At 47.5% G+C, this 21,929-nt stretch overlaps 1 protein-coding gene across 4 annotated transcripts in view; it reads right to left on the bottom strand.

Annotated features, from left to right (window-relative positions):
• MID2 (midline 2) overlaps positions 1–21,929 on the bottom strand; it is a 337,379-nt gene that overhangs the window by 266,854 nt on the left and 48,596 nt on the right. For 3 of the 4 annotated variants that reach the window (XM_075132350.1, XM_075132351.1, XM_075132348.1), the window contains one exon: positions 7,715–8,430. In XM_075132350.1, the coding sequence (XP_074988451.1) occupies positions 7,715–8,374 (660 nt within the window). In that variant the 5' untranslated portion in view covers positions 8,375–8,430. Of the gene's footprint in view, positions 1–7,714; positions 8,431–10,055; positions 10,181–21,929 lie in introns of all 4 variants that reach the window. The other variant, XM_075132349.1, reaches the window with a different exon arrangement.

Here is a 21,929-nt window from a genome sequence, read left to right as displayed (position 1 = left end):
TAAGAAAGTTTGTCCAAAAAGTAAATTTTTTTATTTTCTGTGAAAAAAATTGAAATATTTAATCAAAAATGGCCATTTCCTGCTGAAATTTCAGGTTTGACTAACATGCTTTTTTTTGTTGAAAAAAATTCCAAACAAAACATTTCAAACAGTTCCAGTTTAAATCCATATTAAAGGAAGTGTCACATTCATCTGAGTTTCTAACGATTTGAAAATGAAACAATCAAAAGCTAGGAAATGCCAAAAGAAAGGTTTGCATAGCAACACCAACTCTGTCATGCTGGACAGCCAAGAGATTTCCTGGAAAACCCCATAACGTAGGTGCAATTGGCTGAGTTACCGCCCTTACTACCAGACCCTTCTTTCTCCCACACTTCAGAATGTGTCAATTTGTAACAATGAAACTAAACAGACAGTTTACATGAAGACAAAACAGACGATGGACAGTTATAGAAAAATAACTGGGAGGACTGAAAACATTGACTTCTCTTCTGACATCACCACGTTCTTATAGTGCCACAATGTGCACCGCTCATAGACTCAAAGGCCAGAAGTGACCATTCTGATCCTCTAGTTTGACCTCCTACAGATTGCAGGCCTCAGAACCTCACTCTCCTACTCCTGTCATAGGCCCATAACCTCTGGCTGAGTTACTAACGTCCTCAAATCTTGATTTAAAAAGACTTCAAAATTACAGAGAATCCACCATTTACTCTAGTTCAAACCAGCAAGTGACCTGTGCCACATGCTACAGAGGGAGGCGAAAAACCGCCAAGGTCTCTGCCAATCTGACCCAGGGGAAAATTCCTTCCTGACCCCAAATATGGCAATCAGTTTGACCCCGAGCATATGGGCAAGACCCACCAACCAGACACCTGGGAAAAAATTCTCTGGAGTAACTCAGAGCGCTCCTCCCTCTAAAGCCCCATCTTCAGCCATTGAAGATATGGGCCATGTGCCATTGTAAGCAATCCCATCATACCATCCCCTTCATAAAAGCTTATCAAACTCAATCTTGAAGCCAGTTAGGGTTTTTTTGCCCCCATTACTCCCTTGGGACACTACTCCAGAACGTCACTCCTTTAATGGTCAGAAACCATCGTCTAATTTCAAGCCTAAACTTACTGATGGCCAATTTATATCCATTTGTTCTAGTGCCGTTGAGCGTTAAATAACTCCTCTCCCTCCCTGGTGTTTATCCCTCTGATGTATTTATGCAGAGCAATCATATCTCCCCTTAGTTTTTGTTTGGTTCGGCTAAATAAGTCAAGCTCCTTAAGTCTCCTCTTGTAAGGTAGGTTCTCCATTTCTCTGATCATCCTCGTAGCCCGTCTCTGCACCTGTTCCAGTTTGAATTCATCTTTCTTAAACATGGCAGAGCAGAATTGCACACAGTATTCCGGATGAGGTCTCATCAGTGCTTGTATAATGGTACTGACACTTCCCTGTCTCTACTGGAAATACCTTGCCAGATGCACGCTAGGATTGGATTAGTCTTTTTCACAGCCACATCACGTTGGCAGCTCAGTCATCATGTGATCAAGCAATACACCCAGATCTTTCTCCTCTGTCGCTTCCAACTGATACATCCCCAGTTTATAGCAAAAATTCTTATTGTTAGTCCCTAAATCCCATGCACTTCGCACTATTAAATTTCATCCAATTTCTATTACTCCCATTTTCAAGGTCGTCCAGATCTTCTTGTGTGATAGTCTGGTGCTCCTCCGTATTGGCAATACCTCCCAACTTTGTGTCATCCACAAATTTTATTAGCACACTCCCACTTTTTGTGTCAAGGTCATTAATAAAAATGGTAAATAAGATTAGACCTGAGACTGATCCTTGAGGATCTCTACAAGTAACCTCCCTACAGCCTGACAGTTCACCTTTCAGCATGACCTGTTGTAGTCGCCTCTTTAAACAGGTTCTTACTCACCTTTCCAGTCTCATATTAATCCCCATTTAACTAATAATTTCCCATATGAAATTGTATCAATTGCTTTACTGAGATCCAGGCAGATTAGATCTACTGCATTTCCTTTGTCTACAAAATAGATTATCTTCTCAGAGGAAGAGATCAGGTTTCTGGCACGATCTACCTTTTGTAAAACCATGTTGTTGTGTATGTCCCCCGCCCGCCCCCCCATTACTGTTTACCTCTATGTCCTTAATCACGCTCTCTTTCAAAATTTGTTCTAAGACTTTGCTAAGAATTGAGGTCAAGCTAGCAGACCTGCAGTTTCCCAGATCGCTTTTCCCCCTTTCTTAAATATAGATACTATATTAGCAATTCTCCAGTCATAGGATATGACCCACAAGTTTTTGGATTCATTAAAAATCCTTGCTATTGGGCTTGCAATTTCATGTGCCAATTCCTTTAATATTCTTGGATGGAGATTATCCAGGACCCCTGATTAAACTGTTTGGGTTTGGCTTCCACTTTGGATGTGGTAGTTTCTACTTCCATATCCTTGTTCTCATTAGCCATCCTGCCATTGCCCGCCACCTCCTCATTGCCCTTATTAAAAACCAAGGCAAAGTATTTGTTTAGATGTTGGGCCATGCCTAGATTATCTTTAAGCTCCATTACATTCCATCCTCAGTGTTTAGCAGTCCCACTTCTTTCTTTGTCTTCTTTATCTGGCGAAAGTACCTTTTACTATTGGTTTTAATTTCCTTTGCAAAGTCTAACTCTGCTTTGGTTTTGACAGTCCTCACTTTTTCTCTACACTTTCTGACCTCCAAGAGGTAGCTTTCCTTGCTGATCCATCCCATATTCCATTCCTTACTTTCTCTTAATCACCTGTTGTGGTGCTTGTTCACTAGTTTAGTCTGCCATCCTTCCCTATGAAATTTTCCCCCTTGCCTGGGATGCAAGCTTCAGATAATTTCTGCAATTTTGACAAAGTAATTCCAGGCCTCCTTCACATTCAGATCCTTGAGTTCTTCAGTGCAGTCCGCTTCTCTAACTAATTCCCTTCATTTTTTAAAGTTTGCCCTTTTGAAATCAAGGACGCTAGTTGCAGACCTATTGTTGTTTATCCTTCCATTTAGTTTAAACTGAATTAGCTCATGATCACTCAAACCAAAGCTGTCCTCACAATCTGTTCTTCTAGGAGGTTCTCACTACTCACCAATACTAAATCTAAAATGGCATCACGTTTTGTTGATTTAGGGATTATTTGATGAAGAAATACATTGGCTATCACGTCCAGGAATGTTTGGGCCCTACCATTATTAGTAGCACTTGCTCTCCAACCTATATTAGGAAAATTAAAGTCTCTCATAATCACACAATTCCCAGTAGTATTTACTTCATTAAAAATATTAAAAAGGTCTCTATCCATAGCCATATACTGATCCTGGGGGTAAGTAGCATACCCCAAGTACTATTCCAGGGGAGCCTCTGCTACCTTTCTTCCACAAAGTGATTGTGACCCAAACAGAATGCTGCACTGAAACACCAACACAGACAACATCTGCAGAACTAGGAAACTACAGTACTGGAGAGCACAAGCATCGACTTCTGTTTTACCCAGTGGGTGCTCCACCCCTGCTCCACCCTGAGGCCCTGCCCCCACTCCGCCACTTCCCCTGAGGCCCCGCACTCGTTCTGCCTCTTCCCGCCCCAGCTCCGCTCTCGCTGCTCTCCACCCACCCCTGAGCACCTTCCAACAGCCACTAAGCCGCTGATCAGCTGCCCCGCCGAACAGCTCTGGCTGGTGGGTGCTGAGCATCCCTTATTTTTTTTCAGTGAGTGCTTGAGCCCTAGAGCACCCACAGAGTCAGTGCCTATGTTGCAGAGGTCACCACTAAACATCACTATTTATCACAGTGGTATCTGAGACACTTTAATAAGAAACCTAGGCAGATCACCAATGTGGGGTAGCCATTGACAAATACTGACTGTTTCAATGGCTACCATTCCATTTATTTCTGTTATCCGATAGTCCTTAGATCGTATTTTCATACTATAAATGTGAAAAAATAGTCAATTTAAACAATTTGTGGTTAGTGTTTGTTTCTGTGGATGCAAATTAGTCTGGAGAATAGCCCTCAGTTAGGACAAGACTTCTGGAAAGTTTCATTGTCCAATCATCAGTCCTTTTATTTAGAAATCTAACCTGTGCATGAAAAGGTGCCTGGTGGTTTGCTAGAGAGGGAAAAGTATTTCTTCCCCCCATCACATAACAAAAGCAGGTGAATTGATTTTGCTCAAATGTTTAAAAAAAGAAATCACCTTCAGGCTGAGAATAAGCATGGAAGATTTCAACTGGAAAGAGAAGTGATGAAAAAAAGTTATGAGCACGTGAAAAAGGGTTCTAATGGAAACCTGATTAGCTATAGTCTTACTAGCATAATTGGTAATGTAACCGGCTATACAGATTTTTAATTTTATTTGAAAAGAAAATTAATTAAAACTATTTTGCAGATTCACATGGAATGCATCAGGGGAGGGGGGAGAGAGTTCTAATTTTATATGTTGTATGTAGGTCAAATATCAGCCATCCGGGTTCACTTCAGATTCAGTGGAGCCACTAGGGCTGCTTAAAAATCAGGCTTCACAGTACTCCTCAGGGGCCGTGGGAAGTATTCCAGGAAGTTTGATCTCTCCCACTTGGAGAGCACAGAGCAGTAATTCAGTTCAGATCAAACACATGCTATATACTTGTGTTGGGGGGATGATCGCCCATTTCTGCTGCTTCATTGTGGGGGATATTCCCGCTTGAGAACACAGGCTACCGCAGAGGGATGATTCCCTAGCCACAGAGAACAAGGCGGCAACACACCTAGGGCTACTTCCAGGCCTTCTCTGCAGGGACTGGGAGGAGGTGGGGGAGGGAGGGAAAGGAAGGCAGATGAAAATGATAAATAGTCCTTATATGGTAGAGACAGGTGAGATAGGAGGAAGGATGGTGCAGTGGACAGGTCACAGGAGAGGCAATTCCTAGCTCAACCATAGCCTTGTGCAAGTCACTTAATCTCCCCTGCTGCTTGGTTCTGCACTTATACAACGGGGTAACAGCACTTCGTGCCTCAGGGGAGCTGTGGCGCTGAAAGCCCCAAATGATTGTGAGGTGCCCAGATAGCCCGGGATGGATGGCTAGATACAGAGCTTTGGCCACCAGGGCCAGGAGAGGGGAGACTGACTGGTGCCATCTGCCCATTGCGCTTCAGTGGTGCTGGGGAGGCTGTCCCCGTGCAGATTACTGGTGCTGATGGAGGAGGCTGTCCCCAGCACAGATTCTGCAATAGCATCAGCTAGCAGGAGACTGACAGAGGAACGGGGACAGATGCTGTCAGGATTGCGTTGACGGAGCCTATGAGCAGCGTTCAGTCGGTACCTGTCAGAAGTAGGAGCTGGGGAAAGGGAAGTTCCCAGGGCACATCACAGCTAGCATGACAGAACATGCCATGCCTGGGAGCATCAGGCCCCAGGACAGTTAACCACAGAAACGGACCCATATGAACTGCATCATACAAGGCTGGTTACCTCAGCCAGTGAGACCAGGACTCCTCAGCCGCACTGACATCGACTTCAGTCTCAGCAGTGAGGATGTCTACCCCTCCCATTGAACCTCCAGCCCACTGCCTGGCTAGATCAGGGTAGGGCTCCCCAGGGGCAGACGGAGCCTCCAGATTCAATGGGTTCACTATACTGTAGCTACAGGCAGCACCAATCACCTGCAGCAGCACCCTCCACCCCAGCACTGATCCAGGCCCAGTGTGGCGGGGAGGGCCCAGTGCTGGCCAGAGAGAGAGGCACAGGCTGTCGAGCAGGGAGACGCAGCCATGCTGCCAGATAGGTTACTGCCCTCAGCACTCAGTCAGCTATTCGCCGAGCAGTGTGTGTGTTCTGACCAAGTGCCATTGAGTAACCTTCATTTTCCAGGCCTTATCTCGTGGAACAAGAGCCAGCCGTGGAGTCAACCCAACAAAGCTTTGGACAAGCCAACCTGGGGAGGGCTGGCAGTACCCCCAATGGTGCTAGACAGACCAGCCATCCTCAGAGACAAAGAAAGGAAACAGAAGACTTTTGTCCTTACGGGATAAATAAAGGCTGCTAAATTTCTCCAGTGCAGAGAGACTAAGGAGCCTGGGCATGCGTAACCAGGCATTGAATGGAGGGGGAATGGGAGGGTGGCGTGAGGGAAAACAGAGAGACAAGGCTCCCATTGGTTAATAAACCAACAGCTTTAATCCAGGGCCTGGCCAACGTGGCGAGAAACCATGGAGCCCAATGACAAACTGCCTGGGGCCTGAGGGCCAAATCTAACCTGCATAGTCATTACCACAATTAAATGCACGCAGCCATATTCACACCTGGACCGGGATCTGCTGTTTGTGGCAGAGTGCCCCCAGATGATCTGCTTAGTCCAGCTCACCCTGCAGTCCCAGATGGCAGGCACTGGTCCCATCCAGCCCTGGGGACAAAGCTGGGATTCTAGCTTCAAATACAGAAGGACAGGAAGGATGGGAGGACATTTTCTCATGTGCAATGTGTGCAGACACAATTCCCATTCAGGGGGATTACACTGCATGCCTGCATCAGGGAGGGAACAGATGCACTCCAAATCACTTCCATTGCAGGGAGTGAGTCCGGGGGAGAGTACACCTCTAATTTCAATGACACTTCACCACTGATCACACACACCCCACCTCCAGTAATCCTTCATTGTGGAAATTACAGCCAGCCAATAGACACAGCAAGGGTCTGCCTGCAGGACCCATTGCTGGGACAGGGAGAGCAGCAGCTTGGAAGATCCACAACCTGGGAAACCTGCAGGGACGTGCATGGAAGATTTTTCAGTAGGAGAATCTGCACAGTAAATACTAAGCAAATCCCTGAGATTCCTGGATGTGCTAGCCACTGCCAGCACCAGATCTCATAAGTCCCTGCACACAGTGCCCAGCCCCAGTACTGGCTTCTCCATTACCCTGAAGCTCCCCCTCCCCACCCCTGCCCATTACTCCAAACCAGCCCTGCACCCTCTCTTATGCTGACGTTCTTGGTGCTGCTGCTACCACTGCATTCTCTACTACACACAGAGACTCCCTCTAATTTGGGGCACAGGGAGGCTTGCTCTGTACTTTGTGGGCTCTGTGGTTTTGTTAGCACGCCTGAGGACTGAACTCGTGACATGTAGATCAGCAGAAAATGAACGACTTTCCTGCAATCATACAAGCAGGATCTCTCTCTCGCTCTCTCTCCCTCACATGTGGTTCGCTTAACCCTCTAGATGCCAATGGTCTGCAGATCTCACCTCTAAAGGATCTTTCAACTTTCATTAGCCTATGGACCTTCTAGAGCCTGGAGGGTTAATTAGGTGTAAATAAGAGACTGACTAGGACATCTGGAACGGATTTAGCTTTGAAAATACTCCACCAGAAAACCACAGTCCCTACAAGGAAGGCTATCCAACTCCCAGCAAGCAGCAGCCTTCCTCATGGCACTAGGGCTCTGCCACCCAGCCAGGTGGCCAAAGAGCAGCTGTTCACGGTGTTCCACCGTTTGACTCATGACACTTCACCATAGAGCTGAGGCCCACTGAAACTGCAGCTCCCAGCATGCAATGCTTCGTCATGCTCCCAGCTGGCACCTGCTCCATTTCCTGCACAGTTTGGCCACCCCTGGTTTCGGGCGAGTGCAGCTAGCCACAAAGGACCCTCCCCAGCTCACACCTCTTGTTTCAGGAAAGCCAGTGATTCTTACCTTGAGCTTCTCAAATCGATCACTCAGCGACGCCACCTGGTGGTCTCGGTGGCGTCCCACCAGTTTGCATAAGGCACAGATCAGCTGGTCGTCCGCAACACAGTACATGTTCACTTTCTCGTTCTCGTGCTCCAAGCAAGTGAGTCCTCGGAAGTGTGTGTCTGGCACAGGCTCCACCAGGCGGTGGCTGGTGAATGGCTTCTTGTTGGGGTGCGTGGCCCGGAGGCAGCGGTCACAGTAGGACACCTCGCAGGTTATGCAGGTCTTCACCGCATCCCGCGGTGGGTCCTGCTCACAGAACTGACACGCTATCCTTTCGCTGGACATGGCAGGACTCTTGCGGTATGTTCTCTCTCGGCGGCTCTCGCTAGGGGAGTTGGGGCCACTCAGAGAAGCCTTTTGGAAGCGATCTATAATGTTCTGCAGGGTCACATTCCGCTTGAGGCCCTCTAGGCCGCGGTGGTTAAGGGAGATGACATACCTGCAGGTGGGGCACTGGAATGCTGTGATGGGCTCTATCGACTCGCTGGAGGAGCAGCTGGACACCAGGATGCGATGGGCACAACTGAAGCACAGGCTGTGAGCACACGGCAGCAACAGAGGGTCTTCGAATAACTCCAAGCAGATTGGGCAGGTCAATTCCGACTCCAGTGTTTCCATCTTTAGTTAAAACAATCCTGCTTCAGCATCAAAAACCAAGGAAGCTGGTCAGATACCTACAAGAGAGAACAGGAGAAATGAGCAGTGTGAGAGCAAGCTACTCAATGCAAAAGACATCAGGAACTACATTAGCACCAGCAAAAGGAAAGATAGCAGTGACTCCTTTGTACCAGAAACTAAGACCAGACATTTTCTTGGGGGAAGGAGGGAGGGATGACAGAGAAAAATCAGACATGCAGCCAGTGTGGATCTTAAATGCACTGCATTCACATGAGCATGGCCGGGGATGGTCCAAAACCTTCCATCACATCCTCAAGATCATATTCATACAAAGCTGAGACATTGACTCACAGTTTTCAGAAATATTTTCAGACAGGAAATTGGGGGGGGGGGGAGAGGAGGGGAATCAACTCTGCTACAAGGCTTTCCCTCTCGCCTGGGAAGGAAGCATGGGACATAAATGCAAAAAGCTAAGGCAAGGAAAACTGCAGTTTCACACTGCAGAAGACAAAAAACAGGGGGGATCGTGCCTGTCTTGTGCTCATGAGAATTCTGGCGTACATCAAGGAGGAAAAACTAGTAGCAACAATAAAACCCTAAACGTTTTCTCTACTGATTAGAAAGCACCTACTTCTCTTCGGGGAAGGATCCCAGGGAAAGCACGGGAAGGGAAAGACTGGAGTCTTGGAACCTCTGACCAAGCAAAACAGTCAAGGACTCCAATGTGTTGTTCTTTTGCTGTGTTTGAACCAGCTCCTCAGTCTTTGGGGTGGGGGTGGGGAAGGGAGGAGAGTGAGATGATAGTCTCTAAACTTCCATCGCTCTATTTTCGCCAAAGCACTTCAAGGAAGAATGCAGGGGATCCTAAATCATCTCCAGCTGGAAGAAAACAGGGCTATATTTTTACACAGCCTCCTCTGAGGAAGGTTTGAAATGGGCTCTGTTCAGATGCCCTGCTTTAAGCTGCATCACAAAATGCATTTCTGAGCACAGAACAATAAATGGCTCTGATTTCACAGTGCGTGAACTCAAATTGCTCCCTGCTGCCCTGGGTAAAACTGGCTGCTCCATTTCATTCCTGGCAAACCAAGTAGCAGCTCACCCATCCCCCCAGCCCCAACCCCAACTTTCTCCCGCCCCTCGGCCCAGGTCAGCTGCCTTCAACAAAAGTGCTTAAAAAGAGGCAATTAGTGGAGTTTAGATGGCAGCTGCTCCTCAGATGGCTGAAAAAAAGCATAAGTGATGCTCTGATACGCACCAACACTTTCTACGTTATTAACAGGCGTGGCAGAAGTTTGTGGGCTTTGATCATTTTGACAGATAATATTGATGTTTATTTTCAATCCATTTTTTAGGTTTTTTCACAGTTGTCTAACATTATGGGAAGGGGTCACACACCAGGGGAGCAAGACAATAATGATACAGTGGCAACAGACATTGCAAGTCAGAGAGTTAAAGCTCTATAACCATTAAAACAAAAATTAGCATGATCACATGTCAAAATATACAACTGAAACATCCCTAAATGCTCAAAAGTTCTCAAGTGGCATTTCTCTTACTTTTTGATTATTACTGCTGGACATACTTTTTCCTCGGTTTCTGTGTGTGCCGTGAAACTGATGTGTACCAACATTCACCATTACAAATCTAATCCTTCCAAGTGTAATTATTAAACACCTACTGGATGAGCAATGGCCATCTGCGGTGGAGGTTGTTTGGTAAAACCACTTCCAGACCTCACATCAGCTTCTTTTCCAGGTGAAAATTTTCACTTCCAAAACACCCTAGAATAATGGACTGCAGGCACTAAGGAGAGGAAAAAACAGGTTCACCCAAGTGCTCCCGTCACCTGGTATGATGCAGAGTGGCAAAGGCTAATCAGCAAGCAGGGGCACTGCAGTAGGCTGCAGGAAAGTCTGGTTGTGTATATGTGACACGTGCTCCCACTAGTTCTGTTCTGCGTTAAAGAGGAGCGCACTGTACTGCTGGCAAACCAATAAATAATTGGTCATTTTCACTGCTCCCCTGCCGGGAGCCGGGAGCTGAAACTGTTTGAAGGGTACATTCACAGAGCATGGTCTCGATAAAAATTCATATGCCACTCTTCTAGGTCGACTCTGGTGGGAACCACCTAACACAAGGGAGACAGAGCAATTACTGATCCAGGAAACAGTGGGGCTGGTACAGGCCCTGCAATGCACAATGCTTGGAGCTGGCTATCAAAGAGAATAGCTGGAAGGAGCTGGTTATGTGCCAAGCACTCATGGCACCGCCATGTCTCAAAGGGACAGGCAGGATGGGCATTTGGCTGACCTGGGGGGTTTCTTACCCCTGGTGTGTGCATGGCAGGTGTGGGGGACACTTGCCCAGGGCAAGACACACAGACTCCTGTTCCTCCCCTTCTCCCAGGAGGGCAAAGGGAAACTGCCTATGGGTAACTTAGTGCTGGCTGAGCCTGTGGGAGGGAGCAGTCTTCGTTTGCTGGGGAGGCTCCTTCTTAGCCCCATGGCCTCCCCCTGCCTTCCTGTGCCTTCGCCCTGCCCCTCAGCCCAGCAGGGGGACTCTCCACTGAGGAATGGGGCAGCTGTTTCCCACCCTCCCACAAGGTGGCTCCTCCAGCCCCCACCAAGTCTGGACCATTCTGAAAGAGCAGCCACCCGTGTTCCATGGGCAGGCCCAGCCTCTTCTGACCAGGGGTGTGGCGGCTGGGCATGCCTGCAGATAGCCACTCAGAGGGGGGTTCTCAGCAGAAACTCCACCAGTAAAGGGAGGGGTCAGTTATCCAGCCTGCCCTTTGCCTTCAAAATTAGGGGCAAACCAGTCAACAACCCAGCCCCAGTCATTCCAGATTGGCACCAGCTGGTCCCTTGGTCCGTCACACCCCTGACACACTTGCAAACAGTCTCCCATGCACTACTCGAGGTGCCACATTTCTAGTGGCGGGAGGCTGTTTGTTTACTCCTGTGTCTGCAGCAGCAGCACTGTCAGTGATAAACGCACAGCCATCGGAATGGAGGAAGCTCATTAATTTCTGCTAGAGAGCGGCAGGGGCTTTCACACACAGCTTTTTAATATTAAACCTAAATCATCACATTCGATTACTCTTATTACATCTTAGCAACAAAGTAACTTTAAAATCTATTTAGACTCAAGAGAACACAGTCCTTAGCATTGACATAGCAGAGTGCTTGACGGGCAATGACTCGGTCATCCTTACAAGTTCCTGAGAGGTAGGTAAGGAGGAGTTATTTCAGAGATGGAGAAACTGAGGCATAGAGGAATTAGAGACTTGTCCAGACAGCAAATTGGTGACAAATGGGATTAGAACTCACCTTCCTGGATCCCAGCCCCATGGTCAATCCACTAGACCACAGCACCTTTCATTGCCCCTACGAAACCCTACAATGTGGTCTAAGTAAAATCTGTTCCTCAACATAACATCCCTGACTCTGAAAGAATTAATAGACTAAATCAGTTGTTTTCAACCTTTTTTCATTTGCACACCCCTAAAAATTTTCAAATGAAGGTGCAGACCCCTTTGGAAATCTTAAACATAGTCTGTGGACCCGCAGGGGTCCATGGACCACAGGTTGAAAACCACTGGACTAAGTCATTCCTATGGGAAGATCCTGGTAGCAAAGCCTCAGATTACATTGTGAGTAGTGGGGCACTTTGCCATCAGAGGCAGTGATCCCATGTACATGATTGCATCCATCACTGGAGCGACAAACTTCTCTCTCTCAGTGGCAATTCTGCTCCTGAGGGAAGTCCTGTGTACCAAAAAGGTCCCCAGTCTGAATAATTACTCCCTGCCCCAGGGAGCAACTGTTTGGTAGGAGTGCAAGCTCTCTTAACATTTATGACCAGCCTCGGATGGAAAGAACCCACCCACCAATCCAAAGCATCAGCACTTCCCTCAACTGAGGGACCTTGGATCCAGCTAAAAGGACCTGCCCTTCCTCCAGCATTGCACCACTGCAGCTCCCTCAGCCACAGCCATGCACTAGCCTCCAGGTGAGCTGATGCCATCTCCCTAAAGACATTGGTGGAAACAATCATACTCCGCTTTGCAGCTTTGTCGTTCCTTCACATGTCGGACTGACTAGCATGTGCTGACCACGCGCAGACCAACCTGCCTGAATTCCGTCAGAGCAGATGCTCCAAACGATACCTACCCTTGGAATAAAACATTGCACCAGACTTCTTTTGTTGCAGTTCCTGCAGGCCTGGGGCCAGGCTGGTCTCTCCCTGGTGTAAGTCCGGAGTAATTCTAATGAAATCCATGGGACCGCAACAGAGAGGGCATGCTGGGAGTGCAGCGCCTGCTGTCTGCGGCTAGCAATGGCTACACGCCCTATTGTCAGGCACTCTCAAAGCACTAACTCCCCTACGTTAACTGGGAAGGGAAGAGTGCCTTCCCCTGATGCCACAGTCACCGTGTGTGTGTGTGTGTGTGTGTGTGTGTGACCAGATGTCCGGAGTTTATAGGGACAGTCCCAATTTTGGGGTCTTTTTCTTATATAGACTCCTATTACCCTGTCCCTATTTTTCACACTTGCTGTCTGGGCACCCTGGCGGGGCGTGGTGGGGGCGGTAACTCTGGAGATAAAGGAGTCTGTTCTAATTACCATCCCCAGACCTAGACATTGACATGAAAACAGGTGGGGCAGACTCCGCTCTGGCAGCTGGAGAAGAGGGTTTGGTAGCTGGGAGGCACTTTGGAGGTGTCTCACTGGAGGGGGAGTGGTCAGGAAGGTTTGAGAGCTGAGATGGTGCTTGAGGCTTCAGCACAGTGGTGCTCAGGGCAGAGAGGGTTGACAGGCAAGGGAAAGAGCAGGGGCACTTTGGGAATGTCACAGGTTAATCCTAGGGACAGAAGACCCTTGCACCACATTGAGAGGGCCAGTTCCTCCTCCTGCTGCGTCAGGGTCCCACCGTGGGTTTCTGTCTCCAACTCCTACAAGAGCAATTCCCTGAAACAGCTCCAAAGCCCAGAGCAATCGCTAAGATCACAGGGACATGACAGGCTCCTACGCAACCTGCAGGCACCACCAGCAGCCGCTCCCTGACCATAAGTGGACTGACAGCAGCATGGCTTGGGGACCCAGCTTCCCAGCCCAGCTTCAGACATCTTCAAACATTCAATAATGCAGGCAGCTTGTTGGAACCTGCCTGAGCCAGTCCCCATGTATCATAGGATCTATTCCGAACTGCCTGGAATAACACTTGCAAGTGCCTCGAGCAGACTTTCATCTCTGCCCACACCAGCTCACAGAGCTGATAAAATTAAGTAATTGAAAATGTAATGTATCTTACTGCTGCAGTAACATTTCCGAGGCCTGCCAAAAGTACCCAAGTCTCAGAGTGTGGAAAAGCAGCTGTGTCCAAAAACATTTGGAGAAAGGAAACCGTTCCCAGCACTAGCTTTTCCCTTTGCCCTAGTGCCGGTTCTCAAACCACAACGCCTGTCTGAGCCATGGCAGAGTGAGGGGAGCAGCCAAGAAGCTTTGCCATGTGCCCCAATACTTTCATCTCCTGAGCGGACTCCGCTGTACTCCTTTGTGACATCCAGGCCTGTGCTGATGGTAGGGATTGGGTTAAATATCTGTTTCATCACCATACTGGCTATTCCTCAGTTGTTGCTCCTGCTAGCAACTACACTGCATTTCCTTCTGTTTGTTCAGAGAGTTGTGACCTTCTGACATTTATTACAAACCACCCTTGACTCAGCATGTGTCACTTGCTGAGGTGGGAGGCTCCAATTAGGTTAGCCCACCTGCTTTATTTTTAAGAAGTCAGTGCTTAAAAACAGAATTCAGCAGTCCATACGGAGAGCAGTGTTTACTATCACAAGTAATCTCATTCAGATCAGTGGCAATACAAGAGTTGCAGAAATGAGCCCTAACTAAGTACATTCTCCTCTGACCTGGGGCGAAGGAAGAGGGATTGCAGGCCAAAATGGGTTTGTCTGCCTTTCTAAAAACGTTAGCAAAGGATATGCAAGCAAGGATTATAAAAGGAAAGGTTCCTGCAACTTTCTTTATGGAGTCACTGGTGCGGCTGGTTAGTAAGAATAACACCTGCTGCAGCTACAATGGCTAGGATATTCCCAAGAGAATTGCGTCCTTCTGCTTTACAGCGTCAGTTCCCAAACTACAAGTCGCGATCCTAAGTGGGGACAATCCCAGGTGTGTGGAGGACACCATTTTGTAAAATCACAGTGTGATCTTGCACATAGGGTCCATGCAAGGTCATGCTGTATGAAGGATGCCATTCTGTCCAGGTCATGAGAAACAATGCATCTGAGATTCAAGTCACGCAGCGGAAAAGTTTGGGAACCACTGCTTTTTGTCACAATTACTCACCATCTCAGTTAGTCCCCCACAACAGCTTTGCACAGGTAGATGCACTGTAGAGATTTTACACCTTCCTTCAAGCACTAGGAGACAAAAAACTGGACTACTTGAACCATTGCTTTGTTCTCATACTGCCATTCTTATGGTAATCTCCTTTGCCCAGCACTTCAATATCTATTAGATCTGGGATAACTTAAAGAACCATTGAAATGGGTCTAAAGCAAACAGAGAAACGACATGGACATTGCATCCGATGAAGTGAGCTGTAGCTCACGAAAGCTTATGTTCAAATAAATTGGTTAGTCTCTAAGGTGCCACAAGTACTCCTTTTCTCTTTATGGACTGGGAAGCTAGTCCAGATGCACCTGGGTGAATCAGTTGGCTCTGCTTTCAAAGTGCTTTTATTCTTCTCTCTTTGATGTTCACTTTGATGTCTGTGACTGATGCAGTGGATAGAACAGCTGATTAGATTAAAATCTGCTTTGTTTACAGTAATTAACTCCCTAAATATAAAACCTATACAATATTAACAAGGCATGAGGTAGCAGCAAGTGTCATAATGCACGGGCTCGGCATGAGGGTCCGAGAGATCAGCTATTCCAAACTACAGCACAAATCACCCTCTGGGGAAACTACAGGAAAGCAGCTGCTGGATAGGGCTACAGTTACAGGAATCAGTGTTTCAGTAAAGTTCAACATAAAAGCAAATATTTTTTGCCATGGAAACACTTGGGTGGGATGACTTTCCATGTTGTTATATAATCCATTGGTACAGACGTTGCCTTCCCAGTATATCTACCCAGGGCCTCTGCTTGTCAAAATTTTGGTGTTACAAGCAGCTTCACATTGGTCTCCATTGATATTTAAGCAGCAATTCTGCTGAAAGGTCATTCCATGCAGCAGCCGATAGTCTCCCACCCACTCAGCACAGGGGTTCAGGTATCAGACATCAGCTATTGCCAGCATTCTTTCTGCTTCATCAAAATCTCATCTAAGGTGCTAATTCAGTAAAAAATTGGTAAACAATTAGCATCTAAGGGGGCAATTTTAAATGTAGATCAAATTCTGTGAGCCTCATTCTGGTGCCAGGGTTCCTCTAACTCTCCAGCATAGGGGCGGGCGAAGTGGGGCCAGTACCCATCTTTAATATCAGGACGTAGCCTGCAGAGCTCCTTTTGGTCAGGATGGAGCATTACATGCTGGGAGCTTCAGCCTTTGAGCTACAACTCTATGCTGAAGACAAAAGCAGCCACGTACCACAATCCAGAACTCCACACTTGGTGTGTGAGCCACACTTTGCATCACTAAACACAGAGGTGGGTTAGTGAGCAGAGTGCAGGGGAGGGAGTCAAAGGAATTTGATCAACAGGAAGACGAGCAGCACCGCGCACAGAAGCAGATTAGAGATCCTTTTACAGATAACCCAACACAGGCCACTGAGGGTGGGGGTCCTAAGAGCAGTGCTGGCCATAAGTAAAGCCCACTCCCAATATGGCTGAGAAGATCCTCAGCATCTCTGCCCCAGAGCTCTCACCAGCCTGGGCAAGGTGGAAAATAACCACGGTTTTCATCCTAGCAGCCACTCCCACAATACACCATCATTACCTATTTTGCTGTCCCAGCCCCCTGCCGATTGTGCCCTGCACTGTCAAGCCAATTGATTTCATGAGACCACATGGGAAAGAGATATTCTGAGATGGTGTCATTAATCAGCGGCTATTTTAACCCAGTTAAGGAGCAGTCCCAGGCAAGCACAGTCCTGGAAGGTAACCTCAATACTCCTCTTGGCGGCTTTGCAAAATCAAAGAGAAGCGAATGGTTCCTCCTGGGATAAGTAGGTGCCATAGCAATCCAGAGAGCGCTTGCCAGGGCAGTCAATGATCAGATTTTCATTTACTGCAACAAACATGTTCTGGTTCTGACTTCATAGGTCCACCTTAAATCCCTGATGCAAGGACCCACTGTGGCCTGCCAGAACCCTTCACCTCTGAAGCAACAAGCCTCTTCCTCTGGAGCTCATTATCAGCAAGTTGGTATGAACAAAGCTCTCTCCTTAGTCCCTTCTTTTGTAATCTTTTTTCTCCTAATAGAATAGGCAGATTCTGCTCTACCAAGCATGTCATATGTATCAGTACATGGATACTTCCTGTTCAACAGAGTGCCGGTCTATTAGAGCCAGGACAAAGAAGCTAAATAAAAACTACACTGATGGCAAGTTGTTGATGCTGAGAAACAAAAGCAGCTGTAAAAAGAACAGGAGGACTTGTGGCACCTTAGAGACTAACAAATTTATTTGAGCATAAGCTTTCGTGAGCTACAGCTCACTTCATCAGATGCATGCAAAAGAAGGACAAATAAAGAAGGACAAAGACAGCAGAAGAGTCACTGAACGCAACATTGACACTATCTAGATTGCAGAGCAGGTATGAGAACGGAGCACCAACTCCACTGTAGGTAAGATTGAGCATCGCTATCTGTTTAAAGGGAGACTCTTCTCCATACTCTAAAACCTGCATGCTTACTTGGATTATCTCGAAATTTGTAATGCCTCACTGTGTAGCATGAGCAGTCCAAATCTGCGGTCTTTGGTAGGGTTGCCAACCCTCCCAGATTGGCCAGGAGTCTCCTGGAATCGGCATCAATCTCCCGGCGGCTATTGAAAGCCACCTGGGAGATTTTAATAGGCCTCTAAAAGTCCAGTCAGTGGTACAGCGAGGGCCCAGGGCTAAGGCAGGCTCCCGACCTGCCCCGGCTCCACGCAGCTCCCAGAACTGACCGGCACATCCCGCTGGCTCCTAGGCAAAGGGGCAGCCAGGGCTTCTCTGCGTGCTGATGGGATAACATGATTTTGGCAATTAATTGATCTTTAAATATTCATGGTAAATAGGCCCGATGGGATGTTAGATGGGGTGGGATCTGAGTTACTACAGAGAATTCTTTCATGGATATCTGGCTGGTGAATCTTGCCCATATGCTCAGGGTTCAGCTGATCACCATATTTGGGGTCGGGAAGGAATTTTCCTCCAGGGCAGATTGGAAGAGGCCCTGAGGGGTTTTCGCCCTCCTCTGTAGCATGGGGCACGGGTCACTTGCTGGAGGATTCTCTGCACCTTGAAGTCTTTAAACCATGATTTGGGGACTTCAATAGCTCAGACATAGGTGAGAGGTTTATTGCAGGAGTGGGTGGGTGAGATTCTGTGGCCTGCATTGTGCAGGAGTCAGACTAAATGATCATAATGGTCCCTTCTGACCTTAATATCTATGAATCTATGCTGTCCCTGCTCTGTGTGCAGGACTCCGCAGCTCCTGTTGGCCAGGAACCACGGCCAATGGGAGCTGCGGGGCACGGTGCCTGCAGGCAGGGACAGCGTGTCGAGCCACCTGGGTGCCCCTGAGCCTAGGAGCCAGACATGCTGGTTGCTTCTGGAAGGTGCCCGAGGTAAGCGCCGCCCGGCCAGAGCCCACATTCTGCATAACTCCTGCACCCCAACCCCCTGCCCCAGCTCAGAACCCCCTCCTGCACCCAAACTCCCTCCCAGAGCCTGCACCCCCTCCTGCATCCCAACCTCCTGCCCCGGCCCAGAGCCCCCTCTCATACTCCAAACCCCTCGGCCCCATCCCCCAGCACAGAGCCTGCACCCCGCTCTTGCACCCCAACCTCTTGCCCCAGCTGGGTGAAAGTGAGTGAGGGTGGGGGAGAGCAAGCAACAGAGGGAGGGGGAATGGAGTGAGTGGGGGCAGGGCCTCAGAGAAGGGGTAGGGCAAGGGTGTTTGGGTTTGTGTGATTAGATAGTTGGTAACCCTAGTCATTAGAGCAAGGAGTTCCCAAGATACACCCACCTTAAAAACATCATTTTGCAAAATCTTCTCCCTCTTCTCCTAATGGTGGTTTGCCCACACTAAAGCCGTAAGCTCTGGCTCTGATCCTCCCCAAACCAATCTCAGTCTTGCAGGATTTATCTCCACTACTGCATGGCATCCCTTGGGGTTACCGTGAGCACTGCTTAGCTCACTGAGCTGTTGCAGCTAGTGACCAGCGAGGAGTGAACTGCCCACTCACATATCCAATCCATGCAACTCCCAAAACGTAGTTACAGCTCAACATGGTACCTTTATGCTCAAAACTGATGGCTGCCGTTTCTATGCGTTTGTTAGGAATTTGCCACACCAGATGAGACCACTGATCCTTACAGACCGCTAGCCTGTCTCTGACAGTGACTCAGAGACAGAGGCTTCACAAGAAAGTGCAAGAAACCCCGTGTTAGCCGATTTTGGAAGAATCTCCACAAACACATTTCTTCATAATTCCATCTGATTAGGCAGTTAATTTTTGCCCTGAAACATGAAGGTATTCCACATTTAAAAAAAAAAAATCCTACCTAACATAGCTGTAGATAATCTCTTTACCCCATAAAAATCTAATCCTCCTAAGCACTTGGCCTCAATGCTGTCCTGTGGTAATGAGTTCCACAGGTTAATTATGCCTTTTGCATATTGAGCAGTAGTTTTATTGACCAGTGTACATTGACATCAAGGTCCCTTGCATAAGTGGTTACAGTTAATTTAGAAACCACCAAGGTGCATGAATAGATCACATTCTCCCTTCCCATAGACATTGTCTTGCATTTGCCAGCGCTTAATTTCACCTCTATTAGTTCCTTCTCCAATTCCTCAGTCTTCTCTAGAACTGACTAGGCAAAATAATCGTGTGTTTTCTGCAAGTTTTGCAGCTCACTAGTCAACTCTGCTTGCAGATAATTAAAGGCAGGGCTGGTAGCAACACCTGTTAAGGTTACCGGACACTTCCAAATTTAAGACCATTTTCAGTTGCTTGTAACTTTTACCATTGGGGGGCAAATTTTCCATGCCTCAAGATGATTTTTTTTTATTATTTTTTTTTTATTTAAACCAAAACAGTTCAGCTATTTCTAAGAACACGTCTCAGAAAAAATATGTTTTGCTTGTGTTAAAAAAATTGGTGATCTTTTCCCTGAGAAGCTCAAACACCACTATACTCTGAAGCAGGCAGGATACAATCCAGTTCTCCAGGGCAATGTTCAATTGCCCTACCCATGAGAATGTCCTTTCTCTTCCCTGGGATTGTTTAGTCTGCAGAAGAGAAGAATGAGGGGGGATCTGATAGCTGCTTTCAACTACCTGAAAGGGGGTTCCAAAGAAGATGGAGCTAGACTGTTCTCAGTGGTAGCTGATGACAGAACAAGGAGTAATGGTCTCAAGTTACAGTGGGGGAGGTTTAGGTTGGATATTAGGAAAAACTTTTTCACTAGGGGGGTGGTGAAACACTGGAATGTGTTACCTAGGGAGGTGGTGGAATCTCCTTCCTTAGATATTTTTAAGGTCAGGCTTGACTGGGATGATTTAGTTGGGGATTGGTCCTGCTTTGAGGAGGGGGTTGGACTAGATGACCTCCTGCGGTCCCTTCCAACCCTGATATCCTATGATTCTATGATTCCCTTGCCTTATTCTCCAAGCACATTCCAGCTTCTGCAACAAATGAAGCGCAGATCCTACAGGTTTCAGAGTAACAGCCGTGTTAGTCTGTATTCGCAAAAAGAAAAGGAGTACTTGTGGCACCTTAGAGACTAACCAATTTATTTGAGCATGAGCTTTCGTGAGCTACAGCTCACTTCATCAGATGCATACCGTGGAAACTGCAGCAGACTTTATCTACACACAGAGAACATGAAACAATACCTCCTCCCACCCCACCTCCTCCCACCCCACTGTCCTGCTGGTAATAGCTTATCTAAAGTGATCATCAAGTTGGGCCATTTCCAGCACAAATCCAGGTTTTCTCACCCTCCACCCCCCCACACACAAACTCACTCTCCTGCTGGTTATAGCCCATCCAAAGTGACAACTCTCTACACAATGTGCATGATAATCAAGTTGGGCCATTTCCTGTACAAATCCAGGTTCTCTCACCCCCTCACCCCCCTCCAAAAAACACACACACAGACTCACTATCCTGCTGGTAATAGCTCATCCAAAGTGACCACTCTCCCTACAATGTGCATAATAATCAAGGTGGGCCATTTCCAGCACAAATCCAGGCTTTCTCACCCCCCCCCTTTTTCCCGGGGACACACACACACACACAAACTCACTCTCCTGCTGGCAATAGCTCATCCAAACTGACCACTCTCCAAGTTTAAATCCAAGTTTAACCAGAACGTCGGGGGGGGGGGGGGAGTAGGAAAAAATAAGGGGAAATAGGCTACCTTGCGTAATGACTTAGCCACTCCCAGTCTCTATTTAAGCCTAAATTAATAGTATCCAATTTGCAAATGAATTCCAATTCAGCAGTTTCTCGCTGGAGTCTGGATTTGAAGTTTTTTTGTTTTAAGATAGCGACCTTCATGTCTGTGATTGCGTGACCAGAGAGATTGAAGTGTTCTCCGACTGGTTTATGAATGTTATAATTCTTGACATCTGATTTGTGTCCATTTATTCTTTTACGTAGAGACTGTCCAGTTTGACCAATGTAAATGGCAGAGGGGCATTGCTGGCACATGATGGCATATATCACATTGGTGGATGTGCAGGTGAACGAGCCTCTGATAGTGTGGCTGATGTTATTAGGCCCTGTGATGGTGTCCCCTGAATAGATATGTGGGCACAGTTGGCAACGGGCTTTGTTGCAAGGATAAGTTCCTGGGTTAGTGGTTCTGTTGTGTGGTATGTGGTTGTTGGTGAGTATTTGCTTCAGGTTGCGGGGCTGTCTGTAGGCAAGGACTGGCCTGTCTCCCAAGATTTGTGAGAGTGTTGGGTCATCCTTTAGGATAGGTTGTAGATCCTTATGCAAGGTAGCCTATTTCCCCTTGTTTTTTCCTACCCCCCCCCCCCCCAGACGTTCTGGTTAAACTTGGATTGAAACTTGGAGAGTGGTCACTTTGGATGAGCTATTACCAGCAGGAGAGTGAGTTTGTGTGTGTACGGGGGTGGGGGGGGTGAGAAAACCTGGATTTGTGCTGGAAATGGCCCACCTTGATTATCATGCACATTGTAGGGAGAGTGGTCACTTTGGATGAGCTATTACCAGCAGGATAGTGAGTCTGTGTGTGTGTTTTTTGGAGGGGGGTGAGAGAACCTGGATTTGTGCAGGAAATGGCCCAACTTGATTATCATGCACATTGTGTAGAGAGTTGTCACTTTGGATGGGCTATTACCAGCAGGAG

Source organism: Caretta caretta, chromosome 9, assembly GCF_965140235.1.
Source record: "Caretta caretta isolate rCarCar2 chromosome 9, rCarCar1.hap1, whole genome shotgun sequence".
Lineage (NCBI taxonomy): Eukaryota > Metazoa > Chordata > Testudines > Cheloniidae > Caretta > Caretta caretta.
This window is presented reverse-complemented; position numbering and strand designations above follow the sequence as displayed.